This window comes from Eleginops maclovinus, chromosome 1 (genome assembly GCF_036324505.1).
Source record: "Eleginops maclovinus isolate JMC-PN-2008 ecotype Puerto Natales chromosome 1, JC_Emac_rtc_rv5, whole genome shotgun sequence".
Lineage (NCBI taxonomy): Eukaryota > Metazoa > Chordata > Actinopteri > Perciformes > Eleginopidae > Eleginops > Eleginops maclovinus.
In genome coordinates, this window is record NC_086349.1 from 9,569,171 (window position 1) to 9,586,348 (window position 17,178).

Here is a 17,178-nt window from a genome sequence, read left to right on the forward strand (position 1 = left end):
TCAAAACACACTTAGGAATACACTGGTTTTCATAATTGACTCGGGATGAATGTTTACAAGACAGAGCAGAAAAAGCACAGTTGTTACAAACAGCCATTTTGACGTGTCATCACAGGGTAAAACACAGGTTTGATTCATAGATTAAGTACGGTCCAGTTCTATTTAGTGTGTCACAGGGAGCTAGATTTCACCACAACAGGGCTCTGGCCCAACTAAACGGAACAGCTCTATAATTAGGGTTATTAATTCAACCCTGCCATGACATGACAAAAAAGCGAATTGGCTGTTGTGAAAATTGCCCGAATTCAGCCGTCACCCTGCCAAGAGTTTCTGTACAAAACAATAATCCATCCAGTGGTTATTAGATATTTCTGGACCAAAATGTGTGTTCTTCTGAAAAAAGAAACTAGTTTGATGAGTTGCTTTGCAACTATTATTCCTACTGCACTAAATGTACCGTACACTTCAGATATGTAGAGAATGAGAACATGTTTGTTTTTTCCTGTAAACTACAGTAATATTTAAAACAGTGAACATGTTTGTTAGTCATTATCAATGATAATGATATTTAGAATGAAACTTAAAGGGGCCCCATTATGCGCATTTTCAAGTTTCAGATTTGCATTTTGTTCCTCTCCTGGGACATGTCTCCATGCTTTAAAGTTCAAAAAGGTCTTTCATTTTCTCATCCTGCCTGTGCTGCAGCACCTCTTTTCACCCTCTGTCTGAAACCAAAGATCAGTCTGCTCTGATTGGTTAGCTGGCTTGCTCTGTTGTTCTGAGAGATGTTCCTCGTACATTGTGTTGGAGCGCTAGCAAATACAATTCTGTAACATAGTGATGTTACAGAATTGAAAAAGGAGTCCAATGAAGGTGTCTCAGGCAGGGAGTGCACAGGGTGTGTTTCCTTTGCAGACCTTTTATATTCACAAAAACAAGTATAACATACTACAGGAAAGGGAAATCCCCAAAAGCAAGATGGCCCGTTTAAAATCAGAATGCACTTAAAAACAACACAATAAAAACAGGGTACACAGCAGGGTTTTCTTTTTATGTATTTGTCTTTTATTTATTTTTCCTGATTGAAATGTATTGTAAGGTCATAATTTGTCATTCATCACATTACATGGCATGATGCACCAGGTCTACTACACCCATTTACAGGAGGAATACACGGAAACATACACAAGGTTTTACAATGGGGAAACAGGAAATTTAGCTCATTGCACTTACAACAGTGAATGGAACACTTTGTAATCATTTTTAGGCTCTCAACCTTTTTTCTGTAGTTTATTTTCACCCTCTTTTTTTTCATTCATTTTGTTGGGTTATTTTTTCACCATGTCACCCTCTTCACCCCCCCCCACCCCCCAAAAAAGTATCTGTCCACCCTGAAAATTTACATGGAACCCAGATATTTCCCCCCCCTTTTTTAATGTTTTAGATGTCATCTCATTTTACAAACACAACATGTATAGAAACTCTACACAGACCAATGTTTTTTGTTTTTTTTCATTTCCGAATACAGCTTTTTTTTCCGCACGAGCCAGCCACTCACGTACACAATGCGATTCTCGTCATTTATCGTCCCGATCTACAACACCTGTGTTTCATGTAGTGTGTGTGGTTTTTATGCACACACAGTTTGGGCAGGGAGGCTTGCATACGCTCCAGCTTGTGTCGCTGTGTGGTGTGCAAAGGCTTCTCTCCTGCCTGTGGGTGTGTGTGTTGCAGTATGTCGTACAGAACACATCCTTCATGGCATTTACATTTTGTTCTCATCTGGTATTTACACTGGAAAAAGATGGCAGCCCGTGAGGTGAAGGTCAAAGGTCAGGGGGTTAAAAAGGTCTAAGGGTGGGGGGGGGGGGTGTCCAGGTCATGCACTTTATGCTTCATTACAGGTGGAAGATGAATAACTGCTCTGTGAATGATGGACTGTTTATTTCCGTCTTTATTACAACCGCTCACCTATGAAACATTTACTTTTTTATATATTTATATATATATATATATTTTGATGTGTTTTTAAATCTTTCTCCGTTTCTATCTGCACAGGTACTACACTACATACTGTACTAGCACTGTTTGCTACCTTTTTTGGTTGAGAACGCACAAACACACAGAGTCCCGTTTCCCAAAAGCACTCGAAGCTGAACTTAAATACCATCGACTGTTTAACTCTGTGGTGCTAAGAATCATTTGTCAGTCAGAAAAACACTCAACTCAACACCACAAAGGTATTTAAAAAAAATCTGATTTCTGACTGTAGAGCAACCTTATTGCTGAGAGTCTCGATGTCGGATTAGAAAATGAGTAAAGACTTCTTAGATCTTCATTTTTAAACAGCAATCGGATCTAAATTACCTATGGAACCAGTTTTTGCTATATTCCTTAAAGAAGCGTTTCCTGATCTCAATTGAATTCTTTTTTTATCTTCTATTATGGCCAACATTTGTGCTTCCAACATCTCAGAAAAAGCCGGCAGTGGCTCAGTGATTTTTGCCAACTGGTAATTGCTGTGGTCTGACCTTGCACTCCAGGATATAGACAGACACCATGCAGAGTACAGACAGACACCACGACTGGCCAGAGGGCAGTAACAGGATGGCTTACTTCAGTAACCAGTGTTGTAGTATAAAGCCCTTGCTGCTATGCATATTTACGTCACCTTCAGTGGCTTTTTTCACACAGGAGCAACAAAAGTGACATGTTTCACACATTTTGACACAGATGTTGTTATGCTGCCGTCATTAAATGATAGCGTATCCCCATCAGGCCTTGGGATGGTCTATTTGTGTCTTAAAATGTCCAATTTATTGCGCCTGCATAAACAACCTTTTATTTTTCTATATCTCAGTTAGGATGCTGCATGTATAGTTAGTGCTTTCCTGAGGCAAAAGTGATTGAAGAACATTGTATTGGACTTATTACAAACCTCCAAAAACATACAACATAAAATAGAGAAGGTTGGTAATAATCTGGGTAACTTTAAACGTTCTCTCTCACATGATTCGCTCCAGTTTCAGATACTTTTTCAGCTTATAGGGTGAAGTCACTGATCTGTGGTCTAAGGCAGATGTGTATCTGACTCTGAATCCTGAATTTAACTCTACAGGGGCCAAAAAAAAAACGCCAAGATGACCTAGCATTTTTCAATAGCCACTAATCTGATATACTGTGATCAAATGAAATAGTTCTTTCTTCAGATTTTTAACTATCTGATATCTGTGTTTGTGCATAAATCAAAACACAGATAACATCTGTATGTAGATTATATAATAGATTTCAATACCTCTGAACCACCCAAGCATCTTTGAGCACCAGGAAAAGCGCTATATAAATACCATGTCTTATTATTATAAACACCTCTTCTTCATCGCTACCGTCTTTCAGATTGCTATCCCCTCAGTATGATAAAATAAATTCTGACAGATAAATCCTCTCATAAATGTCTCACAAAAAATATATGGTTTATTTTACACAGTTTCAGTGACTTCAAATAAAGTGTAGGAGTTGGGAGATAAAGGATGTTTCATACGGCAGAAACCACCTGAAACAGATTTCTGTTCCAGTGTATTCAGCTTATAAATCTAAGTGTGTAGTGGCAGTTCATCTTCAAACACCAACACTCTCACATCAGTTAATTCATTTCAGGAATGCCTTGAAAAGTACTTCACTAGTAGCCTATAGCAGTATTTAGTGTCTTATATAATATAGTGAAATCTTATCTATCATATGTTTATATTTGTACGGCTTTTGTGTATCTTACATATTCTTTAAATATTTCTTTCTCTGCAAACAACGAGTGCACACATGTCGGCGATCACATGGTAATTGGGTCACGTTCATCAAAATAAATAAATGAATAAATAAGAAAAAGAGGAGCTTTTCTTCTTCTTCACCCCTGAGCAGTCACGAACTCTATTAGGGAATGTATTTAGATCGTTATATATATATATATATTCTATATTTATATAATTCTTTACTTTTTGTATTTATAAATCTCTGGACAACTGTTCTGTGTACCCTGCCTCAAAAAAGCTAATTGGCCTTGTTTGCAACGTTCATTAAAGCTGGGATTTTTTGAGTGCTTATGATAAATGCTCATTCAAAATATATTCTTATTACATTTTGTTCTGACTTCTTTCACATTGGTTTTTAGACGAGCAAACAGTCCCTTGTTTATTGTTTAGCATCTTATGTGAACTTTTTATTATCAATATAAGGTGTATTATTATGCAGTTTTATTTCAAATATAAAATCATCATTGAACATTTCTGGTCTACCATTGACCTATTTAGTTTTTGTATTGCAAATAAATGAACTACTAGACCTCATAAAATCAGCAACACTCCTTTCTCGGCTTTCATTGCCATTTTCGAGCTACCATGCACACATTTTAGAGAGACCCCAGTTAGGGAGGAGAGGAGTACCACTAGTAAAACAAAGACCCTTCTTATTATTTCCTAACTTACCGGTGAGATATATTATACACACATTCAAAGAACCTCCTTATTTAGATTTATGAGGAATGCCAGAACAAATAGATATTGTTAGAATAACTCAAGTGTGATAAACAATGACTTTTCCCGTTGGTGTATTTTCATTACCTTTTTCTTCCTCGTGTTTTTACCAAATATGATTCATTGCATAGAAGGACTGGAGATGAGAGGTCGCCTCTTCTGCCCACCATATTTGTTGTGGTTGAACTCGTGTTTTTTCTTTACTTTTTTTCCACATTGGATGATGGCCTTTAAATACACGCATACAGACCCCCACACACATACGTACAAACATTAGGAACAGAACAATATAGAGGTGACCTTGAGGTTTTCTGCGCCGGGCGGCATGCGAAGGTTCCCAGCGAGCGTTCACACAGACAATATACAGCAGAAGTTGGTTGGGTTTTGTTGGTTTTGCTGAAGGCCTCGCAATGTTTGGCCCGACAGTTTTAGAGTACCGAAACCGAAGATCCCACAATGCACTGCAGGAGCGACAGCAGGGAGAACACTGACCTGAGAAGTTTTCCATGACAGTCTGAGAGAGAGGTTTTCGGGGGTTTGGTCTTCGACGCCACCATGATAGAAAATGAAAAGTTAAAAAAAGGCGAGTGACTTTGTGACACAACCAAGTGTGTTATATTTGGTTCCTCAGTCACGTGAGTGCTTTTTTTTTTTTTCTTCTTCGTTCTTTTGACACCGTGTGCTTTCACGTGTGCAGTGAGTGAAGACACATGCTGATACACATCGATGTGTAAAAGGAGCGTGGCGGGGCTCCTAAAGAACGTCCATGTTGGATTTTCAGAGAAATCACATCGAACCCCCGCAGGTGAAAAAGTCCAGTTCTACCGCAATGTGTGTCTGGTCTGCTTTTCAGTGCCTCTCTGCTGCCCTGCAGTGCTTTCACATCGGACTCCAGCTGGCCAACACAAGCGGCGCATCACACTTCCTGTGAGTGAAGATTTGATGTCTCACTGTTGGTCGTTGGAGGAGATCTGGGTGGTACCAAACTTGTGTTTATAGGTGAGCTCCTGCTCTCTGATGTACGAGTACAGCAGTAGAACAATGTCAGAGTACGTTGGTGGTGGTACGTTTAAGCGTTACATCAGTGGTGTGTAAGACAGACGGAGGCAACACGTTTCTACTCCACCAACTTCTTTAAATGACACAAGATTGTGCTCTTCACTTCCCTACCTCTTACTCTATTGCTTTTATAGGTATTGATAATAAATAAGAGTTAGTAAAATCGACAGGATGAAAACATTACAAAACATAAATAAAATAAATAATATCACTATCAATTATCAAAAACAAAGTTAAAAAATATAAATTAATCTCACTGTGGCCAGTGTTCCAGCAGATATCACTACATAAAAAAGAGGTGTGATGAAAATATGTGTTTACAGGGTGTAATAAAAAAGATGTCACTTCAAAATAAAATATTCAAGAATGATTAAGGCGATATTGGTTACCTGCAACATAAAAACCAGCAATTAACAAAATAACAATTATTAAGAAAATTAAAACACAGGATATGATAACCACCAACAACAACATGAGGAACATCTGAGAACCAAATGTTGGAGCAGTTGGAGAAACCCCATCAGCACAAGCTTGCAGGTAAATGTTGTCTCAATGGCTTTGCAATGGCTGAAAAACAACCCGACGACATACAGTTTCACTCCAAAAACCAATCCATATCTTCTCTTAAAAAAACAAGGCTCCTCTTATTCCCGTGGCCAATTCCTGTGTGTTGCTCCGGAAATCTCTTAATCGTTATTGTTAACGTCGTCTAGCTAAGATGTGTTTCCCAGTGTATTTATGGCCTCTGTTAAGTAATGATGAACAGTGTAAGGTCTTGGATATAAAGTTCCATGCATTCCAAATTCCTATTTTTATTTTTTTTTATCCACTATACACTTCTTTAAAGACATGGCAAGTTGAGGATCATTGGGCGGGGATTGGAAATGAAGAAAAATCAGCATTCAAGAAAAACGCAGAGAGGAGAGGAAGAGGGGGAGCAAAAGGTCTTAACAGTTCCAATCTGGAATGTAGATAGAAACTAACCGTGGAAAGAAACGCGAGCCGACACACAAAAACTGTGGGTCAGCTACGTCGTTAGCTTTGTCTTTTTCATTCAGCGTCACATTTTCCTTTTTAGTACCAGAAAAACCTGCAGCAAGTTTTATTCCATTTTTCCTCGCTCTTTTTTTTACTTTGAGAAGAGATAGAAAAGAGGAGAGAGGTGGGGTTGTTCCTTGTTTGAGCACAGGACTGTAAAACCAAGGATCCTGCATGCCAGCAACCATTTCCTGGAGCAGGAAAAAGGAGCTTTCATATAAGTAGTGGCGTTGTCAGCGTATTGGAGTACCACCTTATTATTCCATTGCACTTGCAGGGTTAGATTCCACGCGGAGGACTTAGCTGGGGCATGGCTACCATTGGTTTTACCCATCTTCCAAAACTGTGTAGATCTCGGCGGATGTAAGTTTAGCTCCCTCTACTGGCACGGAAAAATATCAGCATAAACAAATGTTGACATTTTTGGCTGCCAGTGCTCTTGTAATGAATGGCTGAGAAACTACTACAGGTGGTTTGGAGGGCTCCGTGGTAGTTTGGTGGAGACTAATTCTTTGGCTGGGTACACTGGATAGAGCATGGATGTTGAGTTGGCATGATCTGTAAAAAAACAAAAAGGTCATTTAGTCTATTGAACACTAACCCTGCATGGTTATGGTAATATTCATTGATAAATATTCGACGTTCATTTAAATATATGTAGACAATATAACATTCACTTGTCTCTCCACTAATTGATATTCACCTTCTCTACAATATCTACTAATAAGACTAAAATATTCTCACATATAAACAGCATAGCAAACATTGTGTAGCACATCGCAACAGCTGTGCTTTCTATTCGGAGGGTCAACAATTTATAGCAAACATTTTGAAAGGTCACGCAGCCTGACTGATTGAATAAATGAAGAATGTCTGGGTGCACAGTGGATCTATAAAAAGAGCTGGGTCCCTGTTCATTCCTATGAAAGTTGCTTAGTGGCACATGAAGCAGATATGGCCTGACTTCAGAGCAAAAGTACCCCGCATCACAGCCCGTAAAGGGTCTAATGCATTCTTCACCAAATGGTATATGCAGGGTAGATTAGCTCAATCAATTGTTTCAGTGCTGTGAGTCTCAACCTGTAGAGGTTTCCTATGTTTTAAAGGGGACATGTCATGGATATCTTAAGTGCACATATGTATGTTTTGATATCTGGAATACCCACCAACCCACAAACAAATGAGACAACTTTTCAGTTCTGTTTTTAGATTCGACAAGCCATTCAAATGTTGCTGCCCTTCCTATGTCACATGTAAGCTCATTAAAATAAAACATCCTTGTATTTAGACATCGCTTTTATCCAAAGTGACCGACAAGAGTCAACATGACGGCTTTAAAAGCTGCTTCAAGGTCATATGAGATCAAGGGATTTAGTTTGGAACCCTTTGAAGACACACGGTAAGCCTCTCTGCTAAAATACATGGGATTGATGTATAGAGCTGTAATGCTGTAACAGTCACATTGGCCACTAGATGGTGGATAAGCCAAAGAAATGCACTGCTGATCTACAGTACGTCATACATGTACAATAATGATTATGCCTTATATCTGCATACATTTATGTTAATGATTGTAGCAGCATTTTGTTGAAGAATGGTAGCATGTATGTGTGTTTTATCAACCATTGCATTCTTGCCACACGAGTTTGGGCCATTTTTTTGTTTAATATGAAAATCCACATTGTTGCCTTCAAATCTTCCTACTCATAGCTGCAAAGAGTGATAATGATAGTGTAAACATAAGGTTAGGAGATCTTCTTGTTGAGAAAATTGTGTAAAAATGACAGAATCAATACAAAAATGGAAAGCATTTGAGCCAACCACTATTTGTTTTTATGTATGTAGTATTTCCAGCATGTACAAGCTGTAATAAGCAGCAGCAACACATGTCTAGGTCACTTAACAACATATCAGCAACTGTCTACATAATGGGGAGGGCACAAGTTATCATGCTACCTGAGAGAACAGGGAAGTCAAGTCCTTGGTATTATCTGGCTTTTTAAATGTGCTTCAAAGCTCTGAGGCCTTTCATTGTGCAGACTAATTCTTCTGCCTTAGTATTCCCTCAAACAGGGAACTACACATGCCTTCTTTTAAATTCTTGCTTTTGGTCAGAGCCCTTCTCCCTGCTTCAGATCACAGGGCAAACAGAGTGCGAGAGCCCTTCAGGTTATATATAGACACAGCAGTAATTAGCCCCAATGCAGAACACCTGTGTACCCGGCAATTAGCAGCACCTGTGGCCTCCTGTGTCTCTACCATTTATGTAATCAAACCTGTGTCCTGCAAATTACATTCAAATGCAAATGCTCTTCATTTAGGTTCAGCATTCAAGGCAGGAAGTACTGAACTTAAGTAGTTTACACCAAAGTATAGTCTTACCAAAACCAGTAGAATGTGCTTGGACATTCTTACACAAAGACTTGTGTTGTCATTTTTGTATGATGAACTGTTTTTAACTCAAATGTGGAAGTATTCTTAAAATATGAATAGCCGAAACAGACATTAGACTATTTGGGAATTTATATTCACATGCACAGGTTGTTTCTGTCCTCTCTACGAGCTCATTGTAACTCTACTATGTTTCACTAATGAATATAAAAATGTATGCATCATTTTTGAATCACTGCCTTCTGGTTTTTTCTCCCACTGTGCCTGACTCAGATCAACTGCTCCAAACATGCTGTATATTTACATTTGCCCAGCATTAGATTTAATCTGTTCGAGTGAACACGGGCTCCCAAAGGGCTGGTGAACAGCAAACAGCAAGCTGACTCACTGGACGGGAAGATGGAGGGAAGGGAAAAAAAACATTATATGGCCAGAAGGACACAGCATGGGCATTTCAATATTTTTGATCTAGGTATGTTTTGAACAGTTTAGACGAGGCCTTGACGTTACTTTTTCTAGATAAAACGATATTCTAGATCTAGACAAAAGTGTGTTTTTGACGACGCAGTGTTTTTACCAGAAGTTGACATCTACTGAGCTCCGACTTCAATCCTATCTGACACCTTAGGGCTGAATGAGAGTGAGTCAGGCCAACATTACTGGCCGACCTCACTAATACTCTTGTGGCTGAAAGGGAGCAAATCCCTGCAGCCATGTTTCAAAAACTTGTGCAAAGCCTTCCTAAAGGAGTGGAGACAATCCTTACAACATATTTGTCCTCATGGTTTTAAAATGAGATCTCATTTGGGTGTGTAATGTATACTGTCTGGATACTGTATTTGCTTTTTTTGTATGAAAAAAAGCAAAGACAGAGAAATGAAACCATTTTTCCTCATGAGTGGGTTGGTGAAAGTAGAAAATGGTAAATGGCGGAGGATAAAAAAAAGGGGGGAGATCCTTACATCTTTAGAAGCAATGCTGAGAAAAAAAGATGACAATCCTGACAATAAGAGAGCAGGGAAAGGCAGCACGAAAGTGAGAAAGCGAGAGCAAAAGGAGAGAGAAGCTGTGATGTTTGACAGTGTGGGAGGAGAGAGTGTCACATGAGGCAGTTAGTCAGCAGCGCTTGGCTGCACAGCACACAAAAAGACGCACAGACCAGGCTCAGTACATTATCTTTTATGGCACATATGCAACACTGTGCACACTGTGAAATACAGCAGCAACATCAATGCCTGCTCATCCCCCAACGGTGCATCAGAAGCTTCAAAGCACGCTGTGCCAAAGGCGAAAGACTGTACGTCCAATAAAATAAAGAAGCATGGATTTCTGCTTCTATTTTTACAACCGCTACACGTACAAAACACATCTGTATCAGAGCCATGCCATTAGCTGACATTACGACCCACACCTGCCTCTATTACAATAGTACATAAGTTATTTGCAATAAGTTTTGTTTGGTCTGAAAAACCTTCACTGTCAACATATTTTATTTGATTCCCAACAACAAATGAATGATTTATTTTTGAAGATCACTAAGTTACTGACCTAACTAATGTTGCCAGCAATGTAAGCTAGAGAGTGTTAGGGTTGCTGACCCTGACTCCTACAAAATTAGGTTTCACTGCACCTTTACAGTTTGTGGGGAAATTTTAACCTTGCAAATTGAAACAAAACTAAAGAAGAACCCAACAGGACCACATGCTTATGTTAGGGTAAAAACACTATTTGGTTAGTTTTAAGTAGAACTTTTGGTTTAGTTTCAAACAAGTACGTATTTAACGTTGTTTAACTTAGGGACATATTTAAAAATGTCAACCTGTACTTCTGGTTCTACCTGGGACTGATATTAAAGATAGAGATCTGTGTTTTTTCTCTCCAACTATGTTGACCCACGAAACATTATTGAGTGCTGTTGTCTGGGATCGTAGCTTTTAGAAGACTATCTGTGCCTTACACATTAAGGAGTTAAAGCTACATTACGTGAACAGTTGATTTTAGCCGATACTCAAGCATGGCATAATTAAGATAATTTAGGAAGAGTTCATTTTAAATGTGTCTTCAAAACAATTTCACTTTCTTCTCATTAGTTTATATTTAGGTTTTGAGGTCTCAAGGTCCCACCTGAGAACTAATTCTGACTTCAGCAATGTTGTTATCAGAGAAGATAAATACACCTTGAACCTTTTTAAAAGCCATCACAACCAGAACAAGTGGAAACTAATCTAAGACATCTCCATTTGTTGGTACAAAGTCCCAACATGGAGTGGTGATTAAAGTTGATGATACCACTTTAGTTTTATTTCTAGCAGGGGTTAACTTTGATTCCTCAAAATGAGCTACAAGCCTGATTGTGATCTTCTTGTTTGATGTTTCATTGTTACTTCACTCTAACAGGATGAATCAAATGGCAGTTCATTAATCATTGCCATGCGCTTGGAACGGGAATGACTTTTGCTGATTTATTTGTGGCCGATCTGACTGCAGGCTTTTGAACTCACTCAACCCAGATGCCAGTGTTTTCAGCGGAAGGCCACAATACAACAGCTGCAAAAACACATAAGCTGCCACAACACTGGCTTAGGGCTGAGCTGGAGGAACAAGCACAGAAAGCTTGCCACCACATGACAAAAATTGAGATATGGAGAATTGAAGATGTAGAAACATCCCAGAGACAAAGTGATACATTTGAATCTTGCAAATGTGTACAATACATTTTTAAGTAATGGATAAAGTGCAGCCAGACTGTCAAAATGTATTGCACTGATATGCTAAGAGAAAAAAGATCTGATCCACTGTGTACCAACGGTTGGTACTGTGGCGACAGCAATATAAGTTAAAACGACAGCAGCAGTGATTGAGGTTTTCTGTAACCGTCCAAGTCTGTGTCCATTTCCTTTTCCATTAACTCGTTTTTAAACCCCTGTCAGAACCCATACTGTGTTCCCGTTGGTGTTTACTTCCTGTCTGTCTTCTGTTGATTTCTCTGACGTCCAGCGCTCTGTGTTCTCGCACTTGCCCTGTTTCTTTTCCTTTCTTGGTACAGCTTAGCCATCATGAAGTTTCGTGCTCTCAAATATAAATTAATATTCAAAATGTATTTCACGGTAAACTAATGCTTGTTGTCCACAGCTGATGATACATTTGTTGGACTTCTTTCTCCCGATTGATATGACAGCACATCCTCCTTAGCAACAGTTTGTTCTACCTAGCAGCGGTCAGTTATTGAGTTTTAACAACTTCCGAAATGTACAAATTGACCAATATTATTTTACCCTTATTGGTAAGGCGTAACAGCACTAGCAGGATTGTGCACTGGGTCTAAAGGTCAAATGAATGTTCCTGACTTTGGTCCCCTTTCGATTTGACTTACTGGGAAAGTTTTGTAGTGTAGTTTTAAAAAGATCTCTGAGGGATCAGTAAGGCAAAGTTGAAAGTAACTTACTGTCTGAACTGCCAGAGAAAGTAGCATGTTCTCTCTGGCAGTGTGTGCTCAGGCCTGAGACATGAAGCATCCTGAGGATTCCAGTCCTTGTTGGCTGCAAGAGGAAGCAGCAGTGTTTCAGACCAGAAGGTTTACTTAATAAGACATACATCCTGTGATACAATCTGGACATCATTTATGTATATATAAGAAACTGTCCCAATGTGCCCCCAGGATATGAAAGTTAAATGTCCAAACTTTAACAACACTGTAACAATACCTTAACATCATGAAACTTGCCACATTTTCCCCATTCCTTACAGATTGTAATTACTTGGGTTAGGGTTGGGGTTACAGTAAAGAAAAGAAAAGGATTTCCTTTAAATGTTAATAAAAGTCACCGTTAGTTTTGGACTCTTTAAGGTTAGGCTGTGCTCATTTCATATAGGGGTTATGGTAATTGCCAGTTTCTGATTTGTTTATAGTCTAAAAGCTCTGATACATATCTGTTGACTGACAAGCAACCAGACACAGGTGCATCATGTGAGCTAAGAACACTGCTCAAGGTGATGAAACCCACATTTTATTGCTATAATTACCTTTTTAACCTTTAAATAACCAACTCTCATATGACATAAATATGCTTATGAATGAAGCCTGGGTTTCACTGCAGCAGCTCAATTTAGTAATCAGCTTCCTTGATTGATGAATAGATACTTAGTGAAACTGTGGTAGCAGACACATTTACATAAATCAGTGTTTATAGGTTAAATGACAATAAGGAACTCACCAGTATGCTCAGCACTGCTCTCTGTTCCCTTCTCTCTTCTTTATCTTTTTCTTTTTCAGTAAAATAAAAGCTGGGGAAACTTCACAGGTTTTTCTGGTACAGGGCCTCGTGACTGTCATTTCACATGTACATAGTCCTGCAAAAACATGGAGACATTTTAGCATTCAAAGAAGTCTCCAGTCATATTAAGAACGGTCTTTGAAAATGTCAAAATCAGCCAAAGTCAAGCTTCAAATTCTTCACATCCCTCAATGTGGTCCATTCAAATTGCATGATACAAGATGGGGCCCAATAATAAAATATTTAACATACGTGGCCATGAAAGGACTTTCGCAAGCTGCCTTATGTATTTTTTACTGCTCTGCAAACATCATTACGTGGTTGCATGCTTTTGGAAAGTCCAGACTCAAGCTAAATCAAATCTCAAAGCAGTCACATCACAGTGAACATTTCTCAGCTGTAATGATCTGCTGTAAACAAACAACTCGTTTGAAACAGACAGTGAGTCATAGAAGGTATAAATAGTTGTCAAAATATATAGAAAAATAAGAACAGAGTGAGAATCTCAAAGCTCACAAACACTTAGACATAGACACGCTGCTTTAGGAACACACTGTCTGTTCTGAGTAAACCACTTTGAAGTCGCCCACTCGCTGCTGCCTACAAGAGTCAAAACAACCCGGTGTAGCTATCTGTCATTATCCCACCAGCATCTCAAAGATTTATTTTTATACCTTATGTTAAGATGCTCTTGTTCACTGAAGAGTAATATAAATGTTTCCAGCTCTTTGTATGTGATGTAAAGTACTGCTGCTGTCTGAGCATTATCTTCTTAGAAGCAAAAAAGGTCTTTGCTTTCTCAGAAGTGTCACGAAGTTATACTTAATTTAATGAACAGTATTATGACTTGTATTCAAAAGAGTTCAACATCTGCGAGCAGTTCATAAATTTAAACTACTCAAGGGAAGCTGTTCTAAATGTAAGAACCTCAGCTACAACCTTTCCCATTAAACAGCAGCCCCATACACAATAAATCACCTTCCTGGTCCCTAATCTGTTTTAAGTTCTGCTTCTCTAATTAATGATCCCACGACTTTGCACATACGATATACATAAGACAAAGAAACAAAAGATAATACATACCTTATTATAAGCACCTCAGAAGAAAGAGGTGAATTTCTTGCCAAAACCGGTTATAGCTGAAAGAATGTGTACAAGAAAAGATGTTAGCTGATGGGTGAGAACTGAAGGACTCAACCACATACAATGCTTGCATTACTTAGGATGTTTGTTTCAAATGTGCTCTACCTAAAGTACTGTAGATTTGATGCATTCATAATATCAGTGTTAAATAGTGATGTCATGATTATTGCTTGGATGAGGTTGTTTTGTCTTTTTTTATAGCACTTGTGTTTCTTTTATTTGCTTATTATTGTTTGTCTTTAGAATCATTTTAGTTCTCTTTGTTGTAGTTTTTGTCTGTAGTCGTTTTGGGTCTCCTGAAAGTCCCGTTTTTTAACCCTGCCATTAGATTTGTATTGTATTTATCCATCGGTGTAGTTATTTGACGTCTCTTTTTAGTTGTGTGCCTCTCTGCAGTTTTTTTGAATTTTTTTGTAGTTGTTTGATTGACTTTCCAATAAGTAAATAGTCACCTGTGCCTGTGTCAGGAAAGACTATGCAGGAATCCATCCAATTCATATTATTTAGGGAAGTTACAAAGTAAAGTACAAGTGCCTTCTTCCAAACACTTCAGACTATTAACATGGCGATGATCGGTAGTTGATACCTTATTAACAACAGTGGTGTCTTAAATTATATCAGGGATGAATCACTTGTTTAAAATATGCTGTTTTTTGGTGAGTTGTATGTCTTACCATCTCCCAGTTTGCCGGCCTGCTCAGCGGCATTTCCAGGGAGGATCTTGGACAACATGCCTTCTCCCTCCAGGCCAGGCTGACCTGCTGCTGCACTGCCAATACCTCCTGGCCTAGGACCTGCCTTGGAGCCTGGACAGCACAAAAAACAGAAAGATGAAGGGAGGATGACAGGAAAGTGAAAGGAGGAATGAGAGAGAGACGTATCCAGAGGACAAGATATGTCAGTTTTCTTTTTCAACGATGACATCTGTGGTGTGCTCTGTGTCTTGTCATTGCAATTTCCAAAGATCACTTCAAACAGAGTGGGCACTAATAATATGTCTTATCCTTCACCAGTTGCCCCTGTTAGTCCACTGATTCAGACTCTTGACTTGATGTGTTGCCGACTGTATAGACCTACATGGACTTCGTGTGGTGTGTTGCCAGATTGTGTATAGCTGCTTTCGTAGCTGTCATTCATTACTTCTCTGCTTCTTGTTTGCTGTCCATGTAACTAACAAACTTAACAACACACCTAGGCTTAAGAACACACTGACTGACCACACAGTGATATCAAAGCGTTGATATTTGTCTTTGCTTTAAATGTTGTTTGTAGAAAACTTTGGTGCGCTATTAATCCAAATGATTTTGTTTTTGGGTGAACTTTTCCTTTAATGCAAGGGAACGATTTATAGCGCCAGTTTATTTCCCATATTTAATAATCTGAACATTAAAACAGTTAATCAATTAAATGTCAGAAAGTTGTAATAAACAAATAATACAAAATAACACAATATACTACATTGGCATGCGTTGTCAAAACCACAAGATATTCAGAAAATACAAAATAATTAAGCAAATATGAATTCATGAATAAGTCATATATACGTTTTTTCATAGCAGCATTGTTTACTTTGCTTTACAAATATTTAAACGATTGTCGATTGTTGCTTCACGTCTGTTGATCATGTTTGTTTGCGGGACATCAAATCCATGCATCTGATAAAAACCTGTTTTTCTAATACATTTTACGACCTACTCAACTAATTGACTGAATAACATAATACCAAATTAATTAACTGACCAGCTCTGACTAAACACAATGACTGTGATCCGCTGCCAGGAAGTGAAACCCCTCCTGTGTGATTTCCACTGTGGGATTATGTGCAGATTAATCTCAGATTAGATGAGACAGCACACAGTGGTTACATAATACAGACACAGTGGGCAGCAGCTGGCAAGACGCGTGAGTGGTGGGGGTCTCTGTGTGTGGTGATCATAACTGTACTGTACCTATGCCTGTGAGGGGTGGCTGGGCAGCTTTTGCAGCAATGACTGGTGCTGCTTTCGCTCCAATCGCTGTTACTGGAGGAGTGTCGATCTTGGCCTGGGGAGAGAGATGGAGATACGAAAACATTAAAACAGCAGGAGTGGTGGTGCAGGCGAAGCACAACTTAATTTAGCAACAAAAGGCTCTCAGTGCTATACTTCTTACACAGTGAAACTGCTGGTAATGAAAACAGTGGGGATGAAACAGATCACATTATTTTTACACAAATAGAATGCAAAAAAGGAAAAGGTGGAGGGACTGACGGGGTGACAGAAAGCTGCTACCCTATTGTGTTGTGTTGTGACATCTCACTGAATGACATGAATGATGAGTCAACACGGCCAACTGTAAACTGCTATCAGGCCCATTCAAAATGTAATGGTCGGAGAAAAGATAGTTGATCACATTGGCTTTGTTTCATGGTAAGGGAAATTAATTAATTAATTTATTACATCATTGTTATTAAATCTGGGCGATATGAAAAAAATGACATATCACTGTTTGTACTTTAAGGGGCCCTATTATGCTAATTTCAAGGTGGATATTTGTATTTTGTGCCTCACCTAAGACATGTTTATACGCTTTAATGTTCGAAATGGTCTTTATTTTCGGTCTGGATTCAATTGATAGATTGTCTGTCTCATTCATTTTTAAAAAAAATCAGTCTCAGTAAGGTAATATTTCCATCCCTGATTTAAGATCATTTTTCTGGGGTATTGCTATACTGTTTTCAAGGATCAAGCATATCTTTATTATCTCAG

General features: G+C 38.7%; 1 protein-coding gene across 1 annotated transcript in view; it reads right to left on the bottom strand.

Moving 5' to 3' along the window:
* Positions 1 to 3,566: 3,566 nt before the first annotated feature.
* Positions 3,567 to 17,178, bottom strand: part of bsna (bassoon presynaptic cytomatrix protein a) — a 134,972-nt gene continuing 121,360 nt past the window's right edge. Inside the window, 6 exon segments of the mRNA XM_063887197.1 lie at positions 3,567 to 7,181; positions 12,460 to 12,553; positions 13,229 to 13,364; positions 14,372 to 14,427; positions 15,106 to 15,237; positions 16,381 to 16,474. Of these exon segments, the coding sequence (XP_063743267.1) occupies positions 14,387 to 14,427; positions 15,106 to 15,237; positions 16,381 to 16,474 (267 nt within the window). The 3' untranslated portion in view covers positions 3,567 to 7,181; positions 12,460 to 12,553; positions 13,229 to 13,364; positions 14,372 to 14,386.